The 25,550-nt window shown below is 34.2% G+C and overlaps 1 protein-coding gene, 1 long non-coding RNA gene and 5 other non-coding genes across 8 annotated transcripts; all 7 read right to left on the reverse strand.

The window, feature by feature from the left end:
• Window positions 1–495: 495 nt before the first annotated feature.
• TRNAG-GCC lies at window positions 496–566 on the reverse strand. The gene has a single exon. It is a non-coding gene; the product is annotated as a tRNA-Gly (tRNA).
• An 89-nt stretch (window positions 567–655) lies between these two features.
• On the reverse strand, window positions 656–726 carry TRNAG-GCC. The gene has a single exon. It is a non-coding gene; the product is annotated as a tRNA-Gly (tRNA).
• A 101-nt stretch (window positions 727–827) lies between these two features.
• Window positions 828–898, reverse strand: TRNAG-GCC. The gene has a single exon. It is a non-coding gene; the product is annotated as a tRNA-Gly (tRNA).
• Window positions 899–2,227: 1,329 nt separating this feature from the next.
• Window positions 2,228–3,705, reverse strand: LOC121973434. Its single transcript, XR_006109602.1, has 4 exons — window positions 3,637–3,705; window positions 3,432–3,567; window positions 2,981–3,116; window positions 2,228–2,530 (listed from the first exon to the last, which is right to left on the reverse strand). It is a non-coding gene; the product is annotated as an uncharacterized LOC121973434 (long non-coding RNA).
• Window positions 2,993–3,095, reverse strand: LOC121974126. The gene has a single exon (XR_006109972.1). It is a non-coding gene; the product is annotated as a U6 spliceosomal RNA (small nuclear RNA).
• On the reverse strand, window positions 3,444–3,546 carry LOC121973872. The gene has a single exon (XR_006109784.1). It is a non-coding gene; the product is annotated as a U6 spliceosomal RNA (small nuclear RNA).
• Window positions 3,706–4,281: 576 nt separating the features above from the next.
• On the reverse strand, window positions 4,282–22,671 carry LOC121970154 (25S rRNA (cytosine-C(5))-methyltransferase NSUN5-like). 2 transcript variants are annotated; one of them, XM_042520666.1, is made up of 13 exons: window positions 22,333–22,671; window positions 20,889–20,947; window positions 20,701–20,751; window positions 20,196–20,331; window positions 18,630–18,718; window positions 16,174–16,272; window positions 15,093–15,146; window positions 14,458–14,602; window positions 9,497–9,558; window positions 9,218–9,305; window positions 6,500–6,583; window positions 4,892–5,044; window positions 4,282–4,786 (listed from the first exon to the last, which is right to left on the reverse strand). In XM_042520666.1, exons 1-13 carry the CDS (start codon window positions 22,568–22,570, stop codon window positions 4,557–4,559), a joined length of 1,488 nt encoding a protein of 495 aa, XP_042376600.1. In that variant the 5' UTR covers window positions 22,571–22,671; the 3' UTR covers window positions 4,282–4,556. The 2 variants fall into 2 exon arrangements, with proteins under 2 accessions (XP_042376600.1, XP_042376599.1); XM_042520665.1 differs by having other exon boundaries at window positions 4,892–5,053.
• Between the last annotated feature and the right edge of the window lie 2,879 nt (window positions 22,672–25,550).

Here is a 25,550-nt window from a genome sequence, read left to right on the forward strand (position 1 = left end):
AAATTATTTTCATCATTTCATTCTATTAACTATTAATATTGATATGTTATTCGAATAAAATAATAGCATGGCACACATGGATGAATTACTGTTATTAATAACATGACACGCATGGTAAACACTGTCCAATCAGTCTTATTAGGCATTCGTTAGTGAATATTGCTAAACAAAAATTAGTGAGTTGCAAACTCTTGTATTATTACAAGTAACAACGTTTGGAAATTATGAACTATAATGTTTTGAACAATGCGACAGTCTGACAGTAAAACGTATCTTTTGTTCTTTTATGCTAAAGAGCATAATTTATTTTTTTATAAAGTTGTAGAAAAATTTATGAGAATTTTCTTTTCTCAATAAGCAAAATTAATCTTTGACCATTTTCAATGACTGGATAATTTTAAAATACATGAAAAAAGAACAAATGCACCAGCCGAACAAGCAAAATTAATTTTGGACTGGAGAATTTTAAAATACATGATAAAAACAAAATGCGCATGCACCAGCCGGGAATCGAACCCGGGTCTGTACCGTGGCAGGGTACTATTCTACCACTAGACCACTGGTGCTGTGATACTATCGCCGTAAATAATATTATCTGTAGAAAAATTAATTTTTGACCATTTACAATGACTGCAGAATTTTAAAAAACAAAATGTGCACCAGCCGGGAATCGAACCCGGGTCTGTACCGTGGCAGGGTACTATTCTACCACTAGACCACTGGTGCTGTGATACTATCGCCGTAAATAATATTATCTGTAATAAAATTAAATTTTGACCATTTAAAATGACAGCAGAATTTTAAAAATACATGATAAAAAGAGAATGTGCACCAGCCGGGAATCGAACCCGGGTCTGTACCGTGGCAGGCTACTATTCTACCACTAGACCACTGGTGCTGTGATGCTAGTACCGTAAATAATATTATCTGTAGCAAAATTAATTTTTAACCATTTACAATGTGCAGAATTTTAAATACATGATAAAAAAAAAATGTTCACCAGCCGGGAATCGAACCCGGGTCTATACCGTGGCAGGGTACTATTCTACCACTGGTGCTGCCATGGCAATGATGTATTATTTTATCTTAGATGAAAACACAAAAAATTTCAATGATTCTCAGGTTTCTTTTCAAACTATGTTGCTATATGCCTTTTCCAACTGTATATTTAGACCATGAAAACTGAGATACTCTTGGCAATAGAGTCGTAACAAACAATTGTGACCTCAACTTTTAGGTAGTTTAGGTCATCTTGACTACATACTCGATCAGATACAGACAGACATGTGCATAATGATTTTGTTTAATCCAAACCCATTCAGTTAGTTGTACTTGAAATAGAAAACATGCTCATAAACGACTAGTAAATGATGCGACAGAAAACATGGTCATTGACTAACAAGAGCAGTTCCAATAAAACAAAAGTTGGTCTTGATGCCTTCACATTCCCTACATATGCATCTGCTATTGGGGGTCTATTGAATTTGCTATCAGCTTCTTAAACCCTATTTTGTTCTAAGTTTCTAGAATTGCAAGTGGGAACACCATTAACAATATCTTTGCCATAGGTCATAATCAAATCAGGGAGAACTCTACAAAGTTTATTAATAGGTACACAACATGCATGATGCCAACCCTCTAACTAACCGAGATAGAACATGCACATTGACTAAACAAGAGAACTTCACATCAGCATTCCAATAAACTAAAACTGATGTTGATGCTTTTGATCGGCTACTACCTAGGCCTGTGTCATTGGGATTTATTAAAGCTGCTAACAAATACTTTAAGTCCTAGTTTGTTTGTTCTATGTTATTAGACTCGCACAAATACTCGAACATTATTAACATTCAATCTAACCCATAAAGTTATGTTCCAACTATAGATTATAAAATCAACATAGAAAAGCTTCAGCAAGGTTATTATAGGCACCTCACATGATACCAACTCTCATAATCATGATAATAAAGATCAACTTGCTAATTGCAGCTTAATAGAAGAATCCACCCAGTATTAGTGGCAACCGGTAAGCCTTGATGGGATTAGACAACCTTGAACATCCAAAGGTGCACAAAATTGAAGTAGATGAGCAATCAATGTTAATGTTATTGGATGAAATGGTAATAAATAGATTCACATGGAAATTTCTTTTTCTTATATCATTTCTTGGCATTATGCCTAAATATAAAGGACATGAACTAAGCAAAACAATTTTTTCTAGAATGACAAGTAAACATAATAGTCATGCCCCATAGTCCTGAAACCAAATATTCAATCTCCTAATGAAAATTCATCTTCTAATATCTTGTGTTTGTAGTTCCTATTTCAAATGAACGACAAACGATCACCAGCTTCAACAATCATCCATAAGAAAAATGTTGGAAGCAAATAAAGTGAATATAATAAACACTCTTTGCAAGTAAACAATCTGTTCAACATACCTCAATAGTGTTCTACTTATCCAGGTCACAGGCTGTGCACTTCAAAGTTGTCTCATTCCCATGGCCATGCAAATCATCCAATAAGATTGCTACTAAAACAGAAATAATGAACGTCAACAAAGAATTATTTTTGAACTGTTATATGCTCCAGATCTGAGAAAAGTAATATGATCCTTAAGCACACAATCCACTCCTTCCATATTCCAATTAGACTTTGCTGCTCTAAAACCAACTCAAAAAAAGGGAAAAGAAAAAGAATCACAAGAGCATATCATGAAAATTAAATAGAAACAACAAAACATCTAAAGAGAAAAAAAAAATTCTGGGAATTAGAGTTAAAGCTACGGCTTAGGGTTTACACCTTTTGAGGGAGAAAAGGGAAACATAGATCAACGAAAGATCAATAACGACTATGAAAGAAGAAAAAAAAGACATTACAGCAAAAAATCATAAGGCAGAAGTGTGAAGAAGAAAAAGAAGATTTTGCAAAAAGAAAATGGTAAAAGCACCATTGAGCAGAAGCTGGAAGAACAGATTACCTATTTGAAGAAAAAAATTTGGACCATTTCTCGATTTATGCGTGTCATCCTTGCGCAGGGGCCATGCTAATCTTCTCTGTATCGTTCCAATTTTATCGGATGTCTCCGAAGAGACAACCCTAGCCTTGCGACAAATCTATAAGAGTGTCAAAATCTATCTGTAATTGACGATGCAAGAGCATATCATGAAAATTAAATAGAAACAACAAAACATCTAAAGAGAAAAAAAAAATTCTGGGAATTAGAGTTAAAGCTACGGCTTAGGGTTTACACCTTTTGAGGGAGAAAAGGGAAACATAGATCAACGAAAGATCAATAACGACTATGAAAGAAGAAAAAAAAGACATTACAGCAAAAAATCATAAGGCAGAAGTGTGAAGAAGAAAAAGAAGATTTTGCAAAAAGAAAATGGTAAAAGCACCATTGAGCAGAAGCTGGAAGAACAGATTACCTATTTGAAGAAAAAAATTTGGACCATTTCTCGATTTATGCGTGTCATCCTTGCGCAGGGGCCATGCTAATCTTCTCTGTATCGTTCCAATTTTATCGGATGTCTCCGAAGAGACAACCCTAGCCTTGCGACAAATCTATAAGTGTGTCAAAATCTATCTGTAATTGACGATGCGGGACTAAAAAATGAACATTAGACACTTTACCCTCTTTGGATATTGAAGTAGCACCAGTTCCCAGCCTCGACGAAACATGCGAGAAGAAGCGAAAATCATGAGATTTATTTGAAAAGAAGAAAAAGGACACGAGAACGAGTCGCAAAAGACGGAGAAGACGAAGACAGACACCTGGAACAACTAAGGACTACTTGTTAAATTTTCTTGTCCACTTGGCAAATGACATGGCAGATGATCTTTACGAGTAGTTGATTTAGAAAATAAACACGTCATCTGCTGAATGGTTCCCTGACAGAGAATTAATTTTCTATCATTTATTAAAAGTAAAAGTGAAATCTAAAAAAAAATTGTAATGCAAATTTAAATATTATTTTTTTAAATTTTTTGGTACATGTTTCTCTCGTACATTAAATATTTGAATTTTTCAATAAGCATGATGATTTAGATTAAACATAATATGATTCATATAATCTAGAGAGATAGTAATATCTTTTTATTATGACGATTTAAATTAAACAGGCTTAAATTGTTCATCTTTTGTCTTTTACGTGTGTCATTCTATTATGAAAAACAAAAAAAAAAAAAAAAATCTGCTGCTGGAGTTTGTGATGAAATTTATTTTGCAATCTAAAACATCAAATTTAAATCTATAAAATGCTAAAATAATCTCTAAACTTATCCAGCAGTATCAAATAGCCACTTGTTATTAAAAAAAATAAAAATCCACCCTACAACTGCAATTACCACAGGCATACAAGAATTGCCAAACACATGAAAATTGAAAGAGGCTTGAGAAAAAGAACTCTGTGCCACTGCAACAAGCTTTATCTTACAACGAATTCAGTTAGATGAGCAAAAAAGGCTCCATTCTAGCTGGGCAATAAGTTAATACGATCACTAAGAACATATTGTAGTAGGATGGCCTTCAGGATTTAAGCACGGTAGTCTAACTACCATTTCCGTGCTTCATTTTTCTTAGATCCTTGCCTCATCAATCGTTTATGGAACCAAAATGCTGATAGTTTACAAAAGGGATAAGGCATGTATCTATTATGTCTCTTAAGCTTCTTGGCCGGAGATGACTTGTTCCCTCTGTTTATTTTCTCAGATTTCCTGACAAATAATGCAATAAAGAATCCTTCTGTGTCTTCTTTTGGATTGGTCCTTAACAAGTGCTCGGCTGAGAATAGGAAAAAGAAAGGTTAGTATTGTGAGTAAAACATAATTTGAATTAGTTTGCGAAACTAGTAGATGAGAAACGTTGTGAGTATTGCACTATACTCACCACCATCAAAGACGGGTAGACCACGATGAGGCCACTGTGGGAAAGGAGACACCAATTCAAAGTTGAGCGACTTTGCAAAAGGGAGGACTGATTTAATCACATCTTCATTCTCTGTTTGGTAAACTGAGCATGTGCTGTACACAACTCTTTCGACTGCAGGAACTAATAAAAAAAAAAGTCATCTCTCAACCGATGTGAAAGAATATGGTTCTGGAACAAGAAACTACCAGTGGTCTTAACCAGTAAGAACTACATCAGCAATGTTGATAAGCTTACAAATCTACTTTTTTCTTTTTAGTCTACTTTTTTTTCACTTTTCAAATAAATGGCATGCTAAAGTTTTTTTTTCTTAACATATAACCTTATATTCTAGTTGAACAAAAGGAAAGCACGCAATAAATGTGCAAATAGACACCAAATTTGTTAGGAGAAAAGTCATTTCTCACTAGTAAAGCCAGTTCATTGATGGTGTATGAGAGCAGTGCCCTCCATCATCAATCTATGAGATGATCTATCTTCAATAAAAATAATTCTGTCTGATAGATTAATTCATATGATTCTTAGTGTGCATAAGTAATAGAATTAAAGTGTAGTTACGCAACATGAATATGATTAGTAATTGAATCCTCACATCATTTGTGAATTAGCATTCAACTAGATGGAACCTAACCTCTAATAATCAGACTTCATTTTCCCTCCATACATCAGACACAGACCCTTTATGTGACACTAAGCTTGAATGCCAACTCACCCATTCATATGCAAAGACATAAAAAGTTAAATTTAAAATAAGTAAGATTGTGAACAACTAGATCCAAACCTGCGTTAGCTACTCGCATCAGATAACATATATAGTATAATATTTTGTTATGTGTGCATGCCAAAGTTTGAAATCTCGTACCATACTAGATGACACGGTCAATATATATCATTCCTAATACTAATCAACACTTTAATCTCTTTTGTGTCGATTGCGCCAATGGCTATTGTGTTGTGTTGACACTTGCCCCTAGGTCAAGTGTGCAAAATATATATGAATTCATGTTGACTCACATTAAAGAAAAAAATGAATTAACTTATTTTAAATTCAATTATTAAGAATCCATTTCAAGAAAAAATTCTAAGTGATAAAAGACTAAATAAGCAAAACTCATCCAAATCCATACATTCTTTAACATATGTTGATTGTACAACATAATATGACAAAATTTAATTTAATTCACCATTTAGTTGGTACAATTTTATTTTTATAAAAAATAAAGGTGATTTTTTTTTAATCAAAATTCATCTAAGCACGGTTCAATGCATGTCAAAATATGCTTAAATGTCACAAAACATAGTGCCGAAATCATTCCATTCCATCCGAGGACAGAAAGTCCGGCATGGAATGATACTTTACGCTCTGCCCCTAGGTATATAGTTGCCTTCTTTCTTCTTATTCCCAATCCTCCATCTCTAATAATTACAGTGTCTTATTAAAATATATCAAAATATAAACAAGCACCTGAAAATTAATATAGTATTCTAGTAATATATTATCAAGGACTAGGAAGCTATAATGCAATAAAGAAAATACGTCAGCTTGAAAGTTTCACTGGGGCAACTTACATGAGAGTGCATGCAAAAGAGCTTTTGTTTGAAAAGCAGCAAGCTTCTTTACTCTGTCACTCTTGCAAGCATCAGCATCCTCGCCTATTCAACAAAGAAATAGCCCAGAAACATAATACATCGATCACTCTAAATTATTGTGAAAAGATGAAACAATAGAAATAAATCATTTAAGACCTACAGAATGGTAAATTTGTTATGCTGAGGACAAAAGATAATCTTGGTTCCCATTCCTTGCTGCCACATAAAATTCAAGATAAAAACATGGGATTTTCACATATAAACCACCCTTGAAGTGATAAAAACGTGGGATTTTCACATATAAACCACCCTTGAAGTTCTGCTATTTGAATGGAATTAAAATGAAGAAGAAATATTCTTTCTCCAGAACTGTTGGCTTTCATAAATTGGGGGGCACATGAACAATCCGGTAAAACTCTAAGAGCGCGTTTGGTTTGCGCATTTTCCATTCTCATTTTCCGGAAAATGCGCATTTTCAGAAAAATAGTATTTGGTTTGCATTTTCTATATTTGTTTTCTAGAAAATGAGATAGCATTTTCTAGAAAAGTAGAGAATCTTTAAGTCATTTTCTAAGAAAAGGGAAAACGTGCGTTTTCCAAATAATGAAAATGGAAAATGCGCAAACCAAACGCTCTCTTAGTTTTCACCTTATTTCCATTTCCACTCTGGATGTTGCATCACTAAGTACCTCTGCTATGCTCACCACCTTTTGCAGCTTTCCTTGCTTGAGCAGTAGCAACTACTTAATTCCTTGACTACCATTTTTCTAATGATATACATGTCAATCAGCATTGGCATAGTTGATTCTCCTTGCATGTATGTTATGGATCTAATCAAGGTTTAAAATCTCGACCTGTGCCGAGGTTTCAGTCCCAAACCGCAACGATACGATTTCGGTATCGTATCCTACCGTGCTGATACGGTTTCAGTATTTTTTTATTTATATATATTAATTATTAGATAAATATATTTATTGTTTATAATTTAAAAATAAGTTATATATTGATTTTATATAAGTTCTCTCTTATTAAACAACTTAATATTGTTAGAAAAAATAATTAAATATAATTTTTAAAGAAAATTGATCTATCAATAATTCGAATTAAATAATCATAATTATATAAATTAATACAAAATACTATTTTATATATAATATTTATTTATTTAATAATTTAAATAATATATTTAATTAAAAAATTGATCTATCAATAATTCGAATTAAATAATCATAATTATATAAATTAATACAAAATACTATTTTATAAATAATAATTAATTATTTATTTATTTAATAATTTAAATAATATATTTAAAATAGTAAGAAAAAATTAGAATATCAATTAAACATTAAAATAGTAAAAAAATATAAAATAATTTAAAACAAAACATCAGAATATAAATTTAATTTATTAGAATTTTTATAAAAAATTTTAAATTTTTTTTAGAATTTTTTTATTTTTTAAGAATTTTTAAATAAAATTTAAAACAATATAAACAATTTCAGAATATTATTTAATAAAATTTATTATTTTTTTAAAAATAAATATATATATATTTTTTATTTTATTGAAATAATTTAATTAGGGTTAATGAAAGCCTCTTTCAAATATCACACCGCCTTAGGAATTGTTTAATTTATTTAAATTAGAATATGAATTTTGTACACTAAACCGTCGCTCGCCTCTAACGCCCGTGCGCGCCTCCGACGCAACGCCCGACGGCGCTAGAGTATGGCGACGCCTCCTACGGTACCGGAAGCATCTGACGTCGCTTCCAGCGGCTCCGGAAGCGTTCAATGACATCGAAGGCGTCCCGCGACGCTTTCGACTCTGCCAGAAGCGACGCAAGCGCGCTCTCGATGCCTTCGATGGCTCCGGAGGCGTCCGGCGACACTTCCGGCGGCGCCGGAGGCGTCACGCGATGCTTCCAACTCCGGCAGAAACGTCGAGGAGGCTCCACCAGAAACGTCGAGACACGCACGCATGATGTGACAGTTTCGCCTCCACGGCAGAACGGTAAAAACCGTCCGTGCTGCCGGAACGACATTTCATTCACTGGATCTAATTCCCAATGTCATAAAAAATGCACTGCCCACATTAGACATTCCTTTGTCCTCCTACAATAATGAAATTTTAATAGAAAACACCCAGCAACAGAAGAATGAATGATAAAGCCTCAAGGTGGAGTTTTAAACTAAAAGAACTTTTTCAATAGTGGAATGCATGTATTGCCTTAAGGGCACATGTTTTATACTTTAAACCCATAAGGAGGAGAATCATGCAAACATCATAGCTTCAATAATCAAAAGACTAAAATTTTGTTACTATTTGTTTGACTCCCAATTTATACTGAAACCAAATCCTTCCAAGTTCGCACGGTAAGAACAACAAAACTGAAAAGACTTATAACAATATCATACTTTATTAAATAAATAAGAAATAAACTATAAGTTGTTCTGAGTTGAGATAGCAAGAACCACGAGACCTTGTGGCAACAATAAACTTCATTAAACAAACAAGAAACAATTATACTCCCTAACCTAGCAGGCAGACACAAACAGACAAATACAGAATCAAGAAGGCATACATTCTATAATTTCTTGAATGATTTATCAAAATTTTCCCCTTGTAAAAACAAACATGAGATTTTAATAAAACAAGTGCACTTAAACTCCCCGTGATAATACTGGAATCTACCTTTTTCATAAGATGGAAGAAGATGATCTAATCTTTCTGCTGAAATTCCAGATCCAGAACATGATGGGTCTAATAGAATGGCATGGACCTGACAAACCATCAAAAACATAAGAGACTCCTATAAACGAAGCATTCCATTGGTACATAATTAACATTATTATTTAAACACACCAATCACAAATTTGTAATTTGCTTCCCCAAAGAAAATAATCCTGACATTCCAAACTGCAGATCACCTGATATAAGTTCACTAGAACAGTTTTATGTTAAGAAAAATACCTCTTTGAAGAGGGGAGCTGTCGTATTTATGTCCAAAAAATCACCATGCATGACATCCACATCTTTATATCAAGTTGAGGACAAATTGTTGGCTATCTTATGGCTTGACAATAAAAAAAACAAATAAAAAAGTAGAAAAATGTGCAAAACATAAATAACATGCTAATGATCAAATAACTGTAAAATGTAAGAGCACTAAGCCCCACTTGGGAAATTGACGTCCTAATTTATTCAGAAGATTAATAAGTTCACTTAATTTAATGAATTTATGATAGTGCCATGGTAATAAAGATTTGTCAACATTTCAATCTTTATTACCATTTCTGCAAAAAGCAGAAATGGTAATAAAGTTTGAAATGTTGACAAAATCAAGCGACTGTTACACTATCAGGTTAAACATAACCCCAACTTTATGGAAAATCTTTAAGAATGATTTCAAATTTACACCATGTTACCAACAATGGATGGAAGGGGGAAGAAAGGTAGTTGAGAGAAAGCTGAGCTGGGACCAACTTTCTCTCCACTTCTTTGGAGAGACATGGAGAAAGAGAAAGAAACATGGAGAAAATCAATTCTCTCTGTTTCTGTTAAAATGTTTCCACCTGAATCGAGGGGAAATATACAAGAGCCAACTACAGCAGGCTGTTTTTTTAATCATCCCTAAAGCTGCAACAATCTCCTTTACACCTTTAAAATTTACTAATTGTCTAGTCAAATTCTCTTTATCAATAGTATGGCCAATATCATTATTTGTGCTATTTGACTGATTTTGATTTATGAGGTAACTTCCCACCTCCAAAACTATAATTATTTTTTAAAAAAAACTTTAAATTACAAGGAATCTGACTGAATTGGTGAACTTTGGATAATACCAGCAGTCAGTTGCAGACAGCAGTAATTTTTTGCATCAGCAAGCATTCTTGTCGACTTCAATACTTGGATTTTTCATGAAAACCTCCAATACCGGTGTCTATCAGACACCCGACACTTCAAGACTACCACCCCCATTGATCACATGTAGATATTTTTTTAGAAAATGTGATGTCTAATACCTAGATCCATACCCATTAGAGTCTGTATCTGAATTTGAGAAACATAGCTCCTTGGCTGCATAAATCTAACTTGGTGCAGCCTTTGGTCCAGAATATGCAGCACTTCCTAAGAAATCATTTATCTTTCAGCATCTTCATTTGAAAGCTTGTAATTTCTTATTATGAATTTTGAAGTGTCAATCTTTCATAAATTGATTCACATTCTAACTTCACTCGAAATATTACTTTCATATTGGTCAGAAGATAAACTCCTTTGCCTGTTCTATAGCATGTGACCCATACTTGGATAGATAGAGATTCATGATCTTCTGCATTTGACTTGTAATATTTCTTTCTATTTTTCTTAAATGTACAGTCATCACCTTGTTTTTCTCTATCTTAAGCACATGGTCAAGTTACAAAAGAGGATGGCCAGATGATTAAACCCTGTTGTTTATGTATTCAAACACATTAAAATAAACGTCATTAAGGAACCATTATTTGTTAGCTCATCACCTTTTTGGTTACATAATTAATATCGGCGTTGGGTAATAGGAACATCACTATAAGCACTACATTGTTCAATATGAATTCTTCTGGTTATCAATAATAACCAGGTTCACACTTAGATAATTGAATTTGCCAAAGAGTTAAAACAATTGAATAATGCAAGATGAAATCACATATTACTGTACCATTTTCTTATGAGCAAAATCATAATTCACAATGCTCGCAGAATGTTACAACTCTTCTTATGAACAAAGGCAACTGGCATGATTCATTCACAATACTAAACATATAAAACATAATTAGCCAGGATTGCAATTTTTCAACACGGAAACATGTAGATGTCTTTGGCATGAAACATACATCATCTAATGATTTGTTAATGTATAGATTTATTCAAAAAAAATTAAGTATCTGACTTTAGGTTGTAAGCTATATTACTTGAACTCGGGTAATAGTATCGGGCATGCATGTATGATCTATGTGCAGATATGTAAAAGGTGGTAAGGATCTATTTGTAATATTTTTTGTCATAATACATATATAAACATAGAGGCTACCTAGAGGTTCTTATGAGGAACATTTCCCTGTAACATTGGTATTGGAGCCGAAGCCGGAATCTGTCTCGTCATTTGTTTCTATTCTCCTCATCCATGTGCTCTTCTTTTTTTCTATCGCCCAATCCGTGTTGTTCATTTACAGTGAGAAACCATCTGCTTCACTACTTCTTTCATCCCACTAAGGACTATGATCCACTGCACCACATCTATCCTGTGTTTGTTGCTCTGCGTCTTTACTTGTACAAGTGCATGTAGCCTTTGTTTTTTGGGTGATATTATTCTCACTGCATATTATCTCATTAAACCGCATATCATCCTTCACTCTTCGAAAGCAAATTGCCTTTGCTATTCTCTTTCTACAATTTGTTAAATAACTTTTTTGTTCACCTAGTATTGTCGTGATAAGTTATCACGAGTCTTTAAATGCACTTTCTTTGTTCACCTAGTATTGTCATGATAATCTACTTCAAGATCTATTTTTCTTTTGTTATTCAGATTTTTATCCTTTTGGGTGCAACCTTATCTATCCTACTCCTTTCTTTTCATCTATATTTTTTTATGAGTCACTTCAAGAAAATTTTCCTCTACCTGCCCAACATGCCTCTCTATAGATGTGACGCCTGAACCTAAGGACCTTCCATCATATTCGCTTGATTCACCACTTGATCCTTTTGTTGTTGTTGACCCATCATCTGGGGCACCCCTTGCAGGTGTATAGTCAATGAATGTGCCTTAGAGACACTCAAGTAGCTCCCTAGGATTCTACCACTCTCCAACTGCCAATTGTTGTCTCGGATCCCTCTTTAATTTGTACTTTCTCATCGTCTTTCAAAAGGTACTCGTAAGTATTTCACTTCCCATCCATTTACTTGCTTTATATCCTACGCATTTTATCACCCAATATACAACCTCCAGAGAGCCTATGTCATCATCATTAGGAGACAGCTACAAGGATTCTAAGTTACCTGGAAGGTACTCCTGGGAAATATATCATTATTTCATAATCAAGATCATCTTCAGGTCATTGGGTACTCTAATGCAAATCGAGGCAAGTTTTCATACAATAGACAATCTATACCTACTTATTACATTCTCTTAGGAAGTAGAGTAATAAGAAGCAAATAATGGTGGCTAGAAATAGTGCTGAGGGGAAATACAGGGCCATCACTTATCAGCATGCAAGTTTAATTAGGTTAAGCATGGGATGACCAAGATAGAATATGCCCTGTAGAGCCAATGAAGTTTTTTACTGTGACAATCAAGTTGCAATGCATATAGCGTTGAATCTTGTGTTCAATGTATTCAATGAGAGGATAAAGTATATAAAGATTGATTGTCATTTTATTAGAGAGTTCAATCTAATGAGATCATCTCTTTTGCTAGTTTTAACAATCACTTAGACTTCTCGACCAAATTGTTAAGAGGGCCTAGAGTTGCATATATTTGTAATTAGATAGATTTCTACAATGCCCAAGGTGGAGTATTATATGGGCCATGAATTTATGTGCAAATATGTAAAGGGAAAATGACTTATTTATAATGTTCATTTTTGTCATTTTACATGTATAAAGGTAGAGGAGACTATTTAGAGTTCCTTAGAGAAAACATTTCTCCGTAGTAGATTAGTTAAAATCTTTTAACAAGGACAATTGGGATATTGCCAAGTTGGTATCATGAAGGTATTAACATTGAGAGTGAATGTTGGAGTATCGAGTGTCTAGCAAAATATTCAGGGATTAGATATTTATTCTGAGTTAGGTTGCAAGTCATTGCTGCTGCCCACAATTTCTACCAAGTCCATGCATCACCTAAACTTTTTAGGGTTTAGGCTCCTAATGATATCTAGAATGCTTGGGGATTTGAATTTGATTTTCCCTTTTTTTTTTTGCATGAGTTGGAGATGCACTTGGCCCCCCACTAGTTCCAATCCATCTTTCAGTTTGCACCACATTATAAAGAGTTTCCTATATCTTGAGATGCTCAACTACTGCAAATCACAATTCCTATTCATATTTAAAAAAAAAAAAACTACTACACGGAAAAAACTTCAAGCTGAAATATCTTGAGCTACAGATGATTCTTTTGAAAAGCAATGGTCTCTAATAAATTAGAAATACAAATGCAAGATATATCGACAGACAACAGTGAATTTGTGAATGCTTTCCTAATGTACTTGAGGTTTAGCCTTCAAAGCACTATGTAAGAGTAACTACATTCTCAAAACTATTATAGGGAAGCAGAGATTAAATGGAAGATAGCATGGTGGATATGAAAAATAGTGTTTTTTTAAAGCCGATTTAAAAAGTACGCGTAAAACAAATTTGTAAATTGGATTTAGAAATGATTTCCCAAAGTACTTTCATAAGCACATTCCAAATACTTTGGGAGTAATAAGGTGTTTAGTAAATAGATTCTAAAAGCATTTTATCTCAATGCATGCCTTCCCAAGATCGTTTCCATTTTTAGATAGTAATTCTGAAATACACAATTTCCAACAAAAATGATCATGTATATTAAATTATTAATTTTTCCAAGACTCCTCTTCCCCGGGACTCTGCATTGGTGAGAGTTTCGTACACCAAGCTGTCCTTTTTAACTAATAATGTATTAATATTTAATAAGTACAATTTTGATATAATGATAACAGGGAATTAACACAAGCACCATGATAAGTAGTACTTATCAGATTAATAATGATTTCTTAAATTAACATATTGGTAGCAGTTTGAAAATAACTAAAAAAGTTCCCGTGTCACTAGAAGATGGATGTAGTGATCCATCATGCTTGGGAAATAAATACATAAAGGAAAAGTAAAATTGCATTTCGAATAAAAAATGGATAAGAAGATGAACGAAAGGATACTAGAAGCTCCGGATCGTCTAATTGTCTCTTCTAAAGTTTTAAGTCTGTCCTCATTCAACTCACATGCTATGATTTTACCCTGCCCTTTCATAAGTGCTGCAAGATGGGCGGTTTTGTTTCCAGGAGCCGCACAAGCATCAAGAACCTTCACAAGCAGAACATGATTGACCCTTATAAGAGTATCATTTCACAATAGAAAATGACAATATAAATATTGTCACTGGAGTAATATCTTATTTGTCATATTGTAATCTAAAATGATTCAATAGACACATTCCAATTGAAGCAATCTCATATGAACTTATTGGGCAGTGGCATGAAGAACAGGTCAACAGATATCAATCTACTATCTTACTTCAAAAAAGAATCAGCAATGATGAGAGATTGCTAAGTTTACAAACAAACACACATAGATGAACAATTTATTTGATTATACAAGGTGAACAAGATAACTTTATGAATTATGACTACTACAAATATGTAATATGTAGCATTTCTTTTGATCACATCCAGTAAATCATTTTTCCAAACAAACGGAGAGAGAAAATTAGAAATTGATATGGTATTCAATCGAGAGTCATGCAAGTTAAGAATTCAAATTAAACATTTGCATTAGATTAGTAAAATTATCATACCTTCCAGCCTGGTATAGGATTTAAAGCAACTGCCACCATCGAGCTTGCTTTTCCCTGAGAGAATGTGAGAAAACTAAAAGAATAAATCTAATTAACTACCCGTGCAGGGCGCTAAAAACATGGAGAAAGAAATATTGAAGATATAAAAAGAATGAAGCAATCACAGCTAATGTTTTTAGCTCATCAACACTGAAGTCCACTAGCTGGTTTTAACATAGGATTAGTTCAAACAACAATTTCATTTCTTCTCTTAGTTCAACAGATTCCAGAAAAATCTAATCATATGTGATAGACACATTTGTGGCAACAAAAATACAAATACATTCCATGTTGGTTGTTGTAAGTTGTAACTCTACTAACTGTAACTGCAGGTTAAACTAACGGTACAACAAGAAACAATTATCAAGCGTTTATGCCACTAAGTGTAGTCAGCTATATGAATCCTCCTACACCGAGCTTGACCCTCTAGTATATCCTCATTTATATTTAAATGAATTTTATCCTGTTCATCGTCGCTAAATATTCAAATAATTGATAATATCACTGTTGGTATATCACCTCATATTGTGTGTTCCACATCAGATACACAGGCACAACACACATATGCTGGCCCAGGCCTTTATTGGATAGTCAAAATGCTGAGAACACCCTTCTTACTGTCCATCCATGAATGGCAAAAAGATAGCTTTGAAGTATATTTAAGTTCACATATATTACCAAAATAGCATTCTCATGGCAGCTGTACTTCATTTGGTTCTTTTACTCATTGTGTATAGTTCATGTATTGTAGCTAATGCTATAAAAGGGGATTCGAGACTCACGTCGTTGTTGTACTCTCCATAGTTGTATCATTAACAAGATATATCTGTATACATGTGTGTATATATATTAGCTGATAGCTGTGATGCTTACAATTCCTTTCATAATATTAGTTTGCTTCTGAATCATTTTAAATTGTGGTTCCATATCCAAGAAAATCATTATTTCAAACATAAAGTAGGATGTTGTGCATATACTACCAAAAGAATAAGGGAAAAAAAAAAAGTAAATTGGCAACAAAAATTGTGATTTAGGGGCCCACCTGTAAAAAGATGCTTCCATTACAAACTAAAGGATGATCATGCAAATCAATACCGGATGCAAGTGATAGAACTTCTGGAATAATGTCATCCCTTGAAACCTAAGGCAATATATCAATACCATGAGAGTTTGTTTTTGTTAAAAGCACCTAAGGGCATGATAATATAAAAAATAAAAGAAGGAAAGCTAAACAAAAAAGGTGAAGATGAGTGTAAACAACTAAAAATCAGTAGAAAAGCCAGAGAAAGACAACTTTACTACCTTCTATAAGGTTTCTTTTTTAGTAGAACATTCACAAGAATTTGCAAGTGATATCGTCATTCACCAAATATGGTAAAGGACATAATCCAGTAACAAATAATCACTTAAGATCAGAGAGAGTAGCAGCTATAGTTTATGTCAGTGAATAGATCCTTTCTTTAGGTAAAAGAAAATTACAATCCAGTAATTCTTTAACCAGTGGATGTTTCAGTCTTTAATTCAGGATGATGATGGAATATAGGTGATAATAAGGCAGCAAAGTTTGACTTTGCTGATAAATGATTATTAGTGAAAGTGTTCTACATTTTTATTCTAAAGCCCTAGCATCTCTCTTTGCAGTTGGCACAGAACCCCTTAGTACCGCCATCTTCGTGTCACTGACATGACAACACCCTTTATCTCAGACAACGGCTAGCGCTTTCATGCTATGATGAGAGCCTCGATTGATGTTGTGTGACTTCTACGAAGATAAGAACTGAATTTCGTTCAAAGTTATTATTTTTGTTTAATCTAATATTGCAGGGAAAAGGCAACCTGACAGAGAAAAAAATTACATGCTTTCGTCATGCAAGTGAAACTCCTTCCATTGTGACGATCAATGATAACCAACAAGAGTTAAAGTTCTAAAACTAGTAATGCATAAATTATCCCTATACATGTGCACCCAAATCAGTTAATTTCTATGTGCCCCATGTTTGGAACAATTATCCATGGTCATGGAATGTAACCAAACACTCTAGTGACTCAATGCCATACTAATTATTGTGACTTAATATTGTACCTAACAGTGATAACCTTGACAAAATACAAGATCTAGTTAACTTGTGATGAGTCTTTCATCAGTAACTTGGTTCTCATTGATGTTCCACAAAGTTCAAATAGTAAGCCTACTAATCAGAACATTCACATAAATTCTTCTCAAGATTAAACCATTCAATTCACCCGCATGACCAGCCAAAATCAATCATCAAATTAATTATCAACAAATATGGATTTAGCCATTCAATTAATAGAGGTTTATCCCCATAAATGTGAGAATTCATTAAGTCGATTGATTAGTCCTTCCAAACTTAAGAATAGAATTGATTAATCAGGAATAGAATATTTCTGAAGCAAGTTTGGCAAGCCATTAGCAAAGTTCATGAAGTTACTTTCAATTAGTAAATTTCTTCTTTAGAGGCTTTGTAGCTGTTACTCAACCTGTGGAGAATGATTACCCGGGCAGAAAGCTCAGCTACAGTGCGACTCCTGGCAGACTTTGAGGATACAAGACCTAAGAATGAACTGAAACTCACACTAAAGCACCGAAAGTGTTATTGATCTATGAGTATAAAATGTCTTAAATTGATTAAATATGCACTCTCAGTAATGAGGTATCTTTTGCTGGAATTGGTAGGGTTCTCCCTAATAAATCTATAATTAAACATGTTTGGTGTGGAGCAATTCAAGTATGAGTTACCTTTTGGGAAGCTCCTTGCCTTGGTCAAAACCATAAGACTAATGATATGTGAGATGTATCAAAATGGATAACAGTAATACCTCAATGTTGCCAAATACATGTGTGCTACATATTGGTATAAAACCATGACCCAACTAATAGGTGTGTGATTCAAGGATGAACCAACAGAAGTGAGTGAGCCTGTACGATTTGGTCTGACAAGGACAGGAAGCGGAGCGATAGCTAGGAAAAAGAGCTCAGACAATGCATGATTCTAGCAGGCTTCTAGGACAGATGGGCAGGAGCAAACCAAAATACACACCAACACATGAGAAGTGTGAAATAACTTAATAGATTAAATGTATACCCTTAATAACAAAGCGTCTTTTGGTGGAATTGGTTGGGTTCTCTATAAGAGATCCTTAGTTAAATGTGTTAAGTATGGAGAAAATTAACCTTTCAGAAAATTCCTCACCTAAGAGTGAAATTCCACTTGGATCAAAATTGTGAGGCGTGGTGGTCAAATTGGACAACACCAAGATCTTGTTGAGTACACGGTGTATTACATCTAGAATCAAATTTGAGGTCAAATGTTTGGGTCGCGTCAAATAATAATTACGAGCGAAATTCAAATATTGACAAAACACAATTAATGACTGTGCTGGAATACAAGAAGATGAATAAGCCATAAATTAGATCACAAGAAAGGTATGTTCAACCATAACTTGGTAAGTTTAAGATGATTAGAAATGAAGTACCATTATATTTGTTTTTCCTAACTCTTGCATCACAACTTCTGCATCCACTTTGAGTGTGTTTATCCGTATATACCTTGGTTTACAAGCAACTGCAATAAGACACATGTCAAATAGAAAAAGAAAAGGAAATGAGGCATGAAAATTCAAAAACACTATACAATAGGAACTAGAGTCTAGAGTCAACTTGAAAAAGATGAAAGAAACTAGGATTGTGTAATACATATGCCCAACACAAAACGAATTAGAGTCCACTTAAAAGATATGAAAGAAATTAGGACTTGCAGCCTTTTGACCACTTAAGACATTTAAGAAATCCTTATGAACTTAGAATCCAGTTAGGAATTTCTGGCTTTGAAAATATCAATTAGTATAGTCTCAGGTGTTTGGCATGAAAAATGACTTGTGCATCTAAAGAAAACTCTAGCTTCAGAAACACTTCACTACATTGCAAAACTAGAATATTGTCTGCAAAACTACATTGCAAAACTATACAAAGTGAACATATGCAAAGTTAATAAAAAAAAAAATAGCTATATAGATGCAAGACCTTTCTGTAGGCATCCACATCTATATGTAAAGAAAGTAAAAGTTTGAATATACACAAAAAGATTGCAGAATGAAATGCTGTCATGCCCATGGAAAATTATTATTAGTTTTTAATACATAATTCAAAGACTATGTTTCACAAAAAAAATTACAAGATCATAGGTGACAAAAAAAAAATGTATTGACTAATTCTAAACTGATCACCAAATTGGCCTGCCGCTAATCATCCCTTTGCCTTGGATCTGTTCTCCACAACTCAGACTGCAGCGATCTTGAACAGGAAGGACCTCATGGTGAAATTCTGGTAGAGGCTCATTGAATTCATGACCACTGTCTTAGCTGTTAGTGGCTGAAGTTTTCTGGGTTCCTCAAAGTCCCCAATGGCACCTCAATCTACATCACCATCATTGTGGCTTGGCTAGATGAGCAAATTGCCTTTGTCATCAAGATCAAAAATGACGAATACACCTGCATGCTGGCCTTGTATTGCAACACTCTTGATGATATCAACATCCTATCAACATTTACATGCACATGACTCTTGCTTTTGTCACCCTTCAACCTGATAGCATGCGCTAGTTCATGTTCTACCAAAGCAAACATTTCTATGCCCCTCATAACCCAACTACTAACATGACTTGCAGAGGACTACCATGAGCGACTGCAGTAGAGAAGGCCCTTCTTGCTCTTGCCCTTCTCCAGAGTGTTAGTAACTCGACATGTGTGAGGGTGCAACGGGTGAGAGGCAGCAGATGGCAAAGAATGGAATGAGAATGAAGGATGGAAATGAAGAACCAGAAGGCATTTTGGCAAACAAAAAAGGATGTGTCCATCTGTTTTTCCAACCAATTTCAGAAGATGCAACATGGGGAAGTGAAGTAGGGGCTTGATCTGACCAGTTTCCTTCCTCTCCAATCCATCCAGACAAATAAATAGCAAGAAGGATAGAAAATTTAGGAATTCACATTTCTTTCCATCCATTCACTAACTTACAAACAAGAAGCAAAAATAAAATATTACCAGGAACACAATTATTTTGGAGTAAATCTTCAATCTTCGTGACTTTCCGTTTTGCACAAATCTTTGCCAAAGCATATTCTAGCTTATTTTTGTGAAGGGTAAGAAATTTCTCAACTGCACCAGTCATTGCTATTTCCTGGTAGAAAACATATAAAAAGAATGAAATATAAAGACACAAAAATCATAGTATGTATGTCAACATTAATTTTTAAGAGTGATTTGTTATCAAGTTACAACAATTAGAATAAAGTATGAAATATGGGAAAGCATGAAACTTGGGTAAAATATATCAAATAAATGATTCTATCACCAATTTGCATCAAGGAAACAACAAAATACAAAACGTAAGGCATCTAACTGGTTGGCAGTTCAGCTCAATATGTTAAGGCAAAAAGACTCAAAATTATCTAAGATATTTTCTTCATCATAGAAACAACAAAAAAATTCCAATTAATGATGATGATGATGCAAAGTATTAAAAGAACCCGGCATATAAAGCACTGACCTGGCCAAACAGAATATCATAGAGAGTCACATATACCAGTTCTGCTTGCTTCTGTTAGAGGAAAGGGAAAAAAAAGTCAACATCGCAAGGTTGATAAGGCAATTTATGTAATTTTGACTTAAAATATAGTGAAAGCTAGGTAGAATAAATGCATATGTTACAGAATGTCATGTGTACATTTCCATCACCTTCCACTTGTTATTTAGAATTTGAGTTGCAACTAAAACATCTTTAATAACTGGTAGACCTGTCAACAAAGCATCAATAGGATTTCAGAATTTTGTTATGCACACTACATGCAAATCACATCAAAAGGTTTTAAACTAGCACACACACGTTTCAGATTATAATTATTTAGCTTAAGTGTAGAAGGATTTTCTTTATGATTATATACTGGCAATACTTTTTTCTTTTTGCAAGATAGACTACTTAAAATGTATCAGTATTATTCATAATTTTGGAATGGCTAGTATCTTGATTAAAAAATCAATTCCAAATAGAGCTATAGTGCAATTCGAGATATGTAATGCAACAAGAAACTATTAAAGTTGAAGGGTAATTTAAATTCAATGATGTAATTTAAGAGGTACTAAAAGGCAGGATACAATAATAAGTGAATCCATTAATAAACATATGATAGGATAGGCCAAACAAATGAAAAAAAAAACTTTAAGCAAAATTTCATGGTACTGCAAACAAAGTAAATCCTAAAATGGTTAAGTAATGTTATTCGGACTTGTGCTAAATTTTGTATGCCGTAATTATACATAGACAACCATATATCACACTTGCTTCAGAAAGTTAAGGTTGAAATTGATATATGGAGTGCCATATAGATACTGTTGGACATATTCTACATTTGCATAATTCCATGCAACGAACAGTATAGTAAACTGATAAGACTAATTATAAGATTAGAAAATAAACTGAATGTTGGTCAAACACTTCCTTAGAGGATTTTTTTATTACTTTGTGTTAACTTAGATGAAGAAAGAATGATAATCACTAATCAGCAGAAAGTAGATACAAATAATATTACTCTTCCAGCAGGTAAGTTGATGGAAAAACTTGAAGACACCTCTTTCAACACCAACTAGAGCAGTGAAGATAAAGAATAAAACAAAACAAAAAACACTTAAAGCCGCATAGACGCATAGAAGGCTTTTGACCATATAGTAAATGATGAAATTAAGAAGATTAATTATAAAAACTACAACATACTAAACAAGAAGCGATAATAAGATCACCTTGAGGCTTGAGAGGGCAAAAATTTTACATATAACAAATTCATCTTTTCTACTAGTAGCAATTAAAATATACTAAAACAAAAAATAATCTATCAGTCTATGGATTAGTGCTTCCAAAATAAATAGCCCATAGCAACTATAATGTCATTCATATTGTATAATCTTTTCAGATTTTGAAAAATAATAGTTTGTCTAAGTGAATCTATCCTTCCCACGCCAGTTAATCAGAGGAGAGCGATCAATTTGATTCCTACAGCTCAGCAGTGAGCCTTTTCCAAGTAACTAGCCACACATTTGTAGCGCATAACACTGAAAACCTACAATACGCTTCTCCAAATGTGCAGAAGGGAAAAAAAAAAAGTAGGAAAAGCACGGAGAGGCGTACACTTGAGGGTTTGGCAGACAAGGGCGAAGGTAGCTTTCTTATTGCGTACAGAGGGAGAGTAAACGAGGGATTTGATGGAAGCAGTGGCGCGGCGGGCGGCGTCGTCCTGGATCACCCGCCGCAATACCCCCGCCGCCTCCCTCCTGGCGAAGTACGCCGACCGCTCGGCCCCGTTTCTGCTGCTAATACGGTGATTTCTGGCTACATTTCCTTTCTTCGAGGGAGGAGGATGCGCCATGGTTCACACCGCCGGCGCGCCCTACCACCGCCGCCACTGACGAGCTTTTCACCTCCTTCCTGAAATAATGACCCGAGGAAGATCCCTCATTACGATTAAACCGATATGTATCACAAATCGTTATAATTCAGATATAAATGAGTTACGTAACGGCAATAAACCCTCAAAAGATATAATTAATAAAATACAATATAATCCCTTCGTCTAATAAATAAATAATTAATTAATTACAGAAAATTTTACAGAGATTTTTTTTTATTTTCCGCTGAAGTTTAATGTTTTTTCATTGCCGGAGGCAGCCTTCTCGTAAAATAAACAAATTCTAAATAAAAAAATCTTTTAGATCTATTTCAACTTAGATATGTTATTTTATTAAAAAAATTAACAAATTTCTATTTCATGCAACTTAATTCTTTTATTCCTAAACTATTTTTCAAAGCATCGTATTATTGAATATTTAGTATGACTCATAATTTTAATTATTTTTAAAAATTATATTGTAATTTTTAACTTACCAACAACGGACTAATGCTCATTTAAGAGACTATTTTACCTCCAACGTTATGTGCAATAGGATGATATAGGACAGATTTCTTAGATAATAAAAATTTAAGTATCACAAGGTATAGTATATTATATTTGAGAGGTTCAAATTATTTATCATATTGGATCATTGACTTATCTGTGCTTCTCGATTATTTTGATGATCGATAGAAAACTTCTGTTAGTCAAGTCGATCACCTTTAAAATAGGGATAACAAGTTTTTCAATAGGGCTAGATTCGAAACCGAGGTGGGTGTGAGGAGTCTTTTCAGGTATGAATAATGTATACCTAAGGGTTGAAGTTAGGAGAGATTAGTTATCATTTTCAAAAGGTCCAATTACAAGATTACGGGCAAAGGATTTCAAGGAAGCACTAAATGAACTAATCAAAGACCATTGGGCAGACTATGAGCAAGGAGAGATCAAAATAATCTCAACTGCTAGTCGTGACCTAATCCACGTAATCGGGCATAACTATCCATGACTCGGCCGCACTTAACGGAAGAACGCTAATAAGCATGGGAACTCGTTCATGCATGAAGACTTAAGTATTTTAGATTGTTTAATGAAGCATGCGACTTGAGACTCTAATTGTGCATGCATTTATTTTGTTTTGGGTTCCTAGATAGTTTGCATGAGGTATGCCACATTGAGACTCTAATTGTGCATGCACTTATTTTGTACTTTTCCTTGTTCACTCCCATTATATAAGGGAGGGACATCTTAGTATGAAACAACTTAATTTTTGGTGAGATTGTGTGCTCTCTTAGTTCTTGAAAAGACTTTCTGAACTTATCGAGTTTACTCTCGTGGCATTCAACCAATCGAAACTTATCACCCCGGGTGTGACGTTTCATTCCTTTATAGGCTTGGTTCGTGTCAGTTCTTGATTACGGGTCAAGACTCACACTCTTGTCATCTAGTTCTTGGGGCTCTATCCATCTTTGTCTTGGGTTTCATCACATTTGTTGGTGGGGTTCGTATCATCTGGTATCAGAGCTTCGGTTCAAAGGCAAATATAAATCTATCTATACTTGTTGTTCAGCCAAAAGCAAAAAAAAAAAATTGTGGAAAAAAAAGAGTGCAACGAAAAGAAAAAAAAAAAGAAGAAAGCGCAGAAAAAAAAGACAGCTTGTGCAAATCGAAGTAAATTGTCTTAAATAATCCCTTTCTTGTTTTCCTTACTCTCAAACTTCTACTTTTTCATTTTCTCTTAAAATTCTGTCATCATAAGTTTCTATGGTATCTTTTGAATTGCTACGTGATATTCCGATTTGTTCTTGAGTTTGATTAAGAACTAAGAGATATTATCAATTAAGAGCTTACTACCCAAACGTGAGTTGAGTACTTGTGAGGTTTTCTTTCATTTTGCAGTCATGTCCAACAACCAGGAGGATGGAGCAAATGAGGGGGCTAGGCCACTTCCAAACTTGCAACTGCAAGCATTGATGGGGAGATGCAACGAATGATGAGGGTGGAATTAGAATTTATCCATGAGAGGTTGGATCGGGTGGAGGATGAGACACCAAGAAGACATCAACAAGACCATATTACTAGACCACAACGAATACATGCCCAAGGGATTGATGTCGAAGAAGATGAAGAGGTTATTATGGAAGACTTTGATGAGTAAAATTACAATCAAGGCAGGATTGGATATCGAGGAGATAGAAACGGAACTAGAAGAAATAATGATTTATGAGGGATTAAGATAAAGATTCCAACCTTCTAAGGGAGAATGACCCAGAAGCTTACTTGGAATGAGAAACTAAGATGGAAATGGTGTTTGACTGTCATGAATTCTCAGAGTTTAAAAATGTGAAGTTAGTTGTCATTGAATTCACTGATTACGCTATTATTTGGTGGGATCAAGTGGCGATGACTCGGAGAAGGAATAGAGAGCAACCTGTGTCCACTTGGGAGGAGATGAAAGTGCTCATGAGAAGAAGGTTTGTACCCAACCATTATTATAAAAGCTTATATCACCGGCTTCAAAGGTTATCTCAAGGCTCCAAAAGTGTGGATGAATATTTCAAGGAGATAGAGTTGTCCATGATCCGAGCTAATGTCGACGAAGATCGGGACTATGACTAGGTTTTTACATGGTTTAAAGTCAGAAATTGCTGATATTGTTGAATTGCAATATTATGTTGAACTGTTGGACATGGTCCACCAAGCACAAAAAGTGGAAGAACAACTCAAGAGGAGAGGATTGGCTAGGAAGAGACAACCAATGATTACTCATGGAGCATGGCGGATAGCTCCAAGAAAGGAGGAACAACCTCAAAATAAGTCAAAGTTTGAACCCTTCAAGAAGCCCAAACCCACACCATCTACTACTCAAGGTAATCGCGAGCCCATTTCCTCCAAAACTCGTGATATCAAGTGTTTTAAATATCAAAGGCATGGTCATATAGCTAGTCAATGTGTAAACAAA

The sequence above is a fragment of the Zingiber officinale genome, chromosome 4A, assembly GCF_018446385.1.
Source record: "Zingiber officinale cultivar Zhangliang chromosome 4A, Zo_v1.1, whole genome shotgun sequence".
Classification (NCBI taxonomy): Eukaryota; Viridiplantae; Streptophyta; class Magnoliopsida; order Zingiberales; family Zingiberaceae; genus Zingiber; species Zingiber officinale.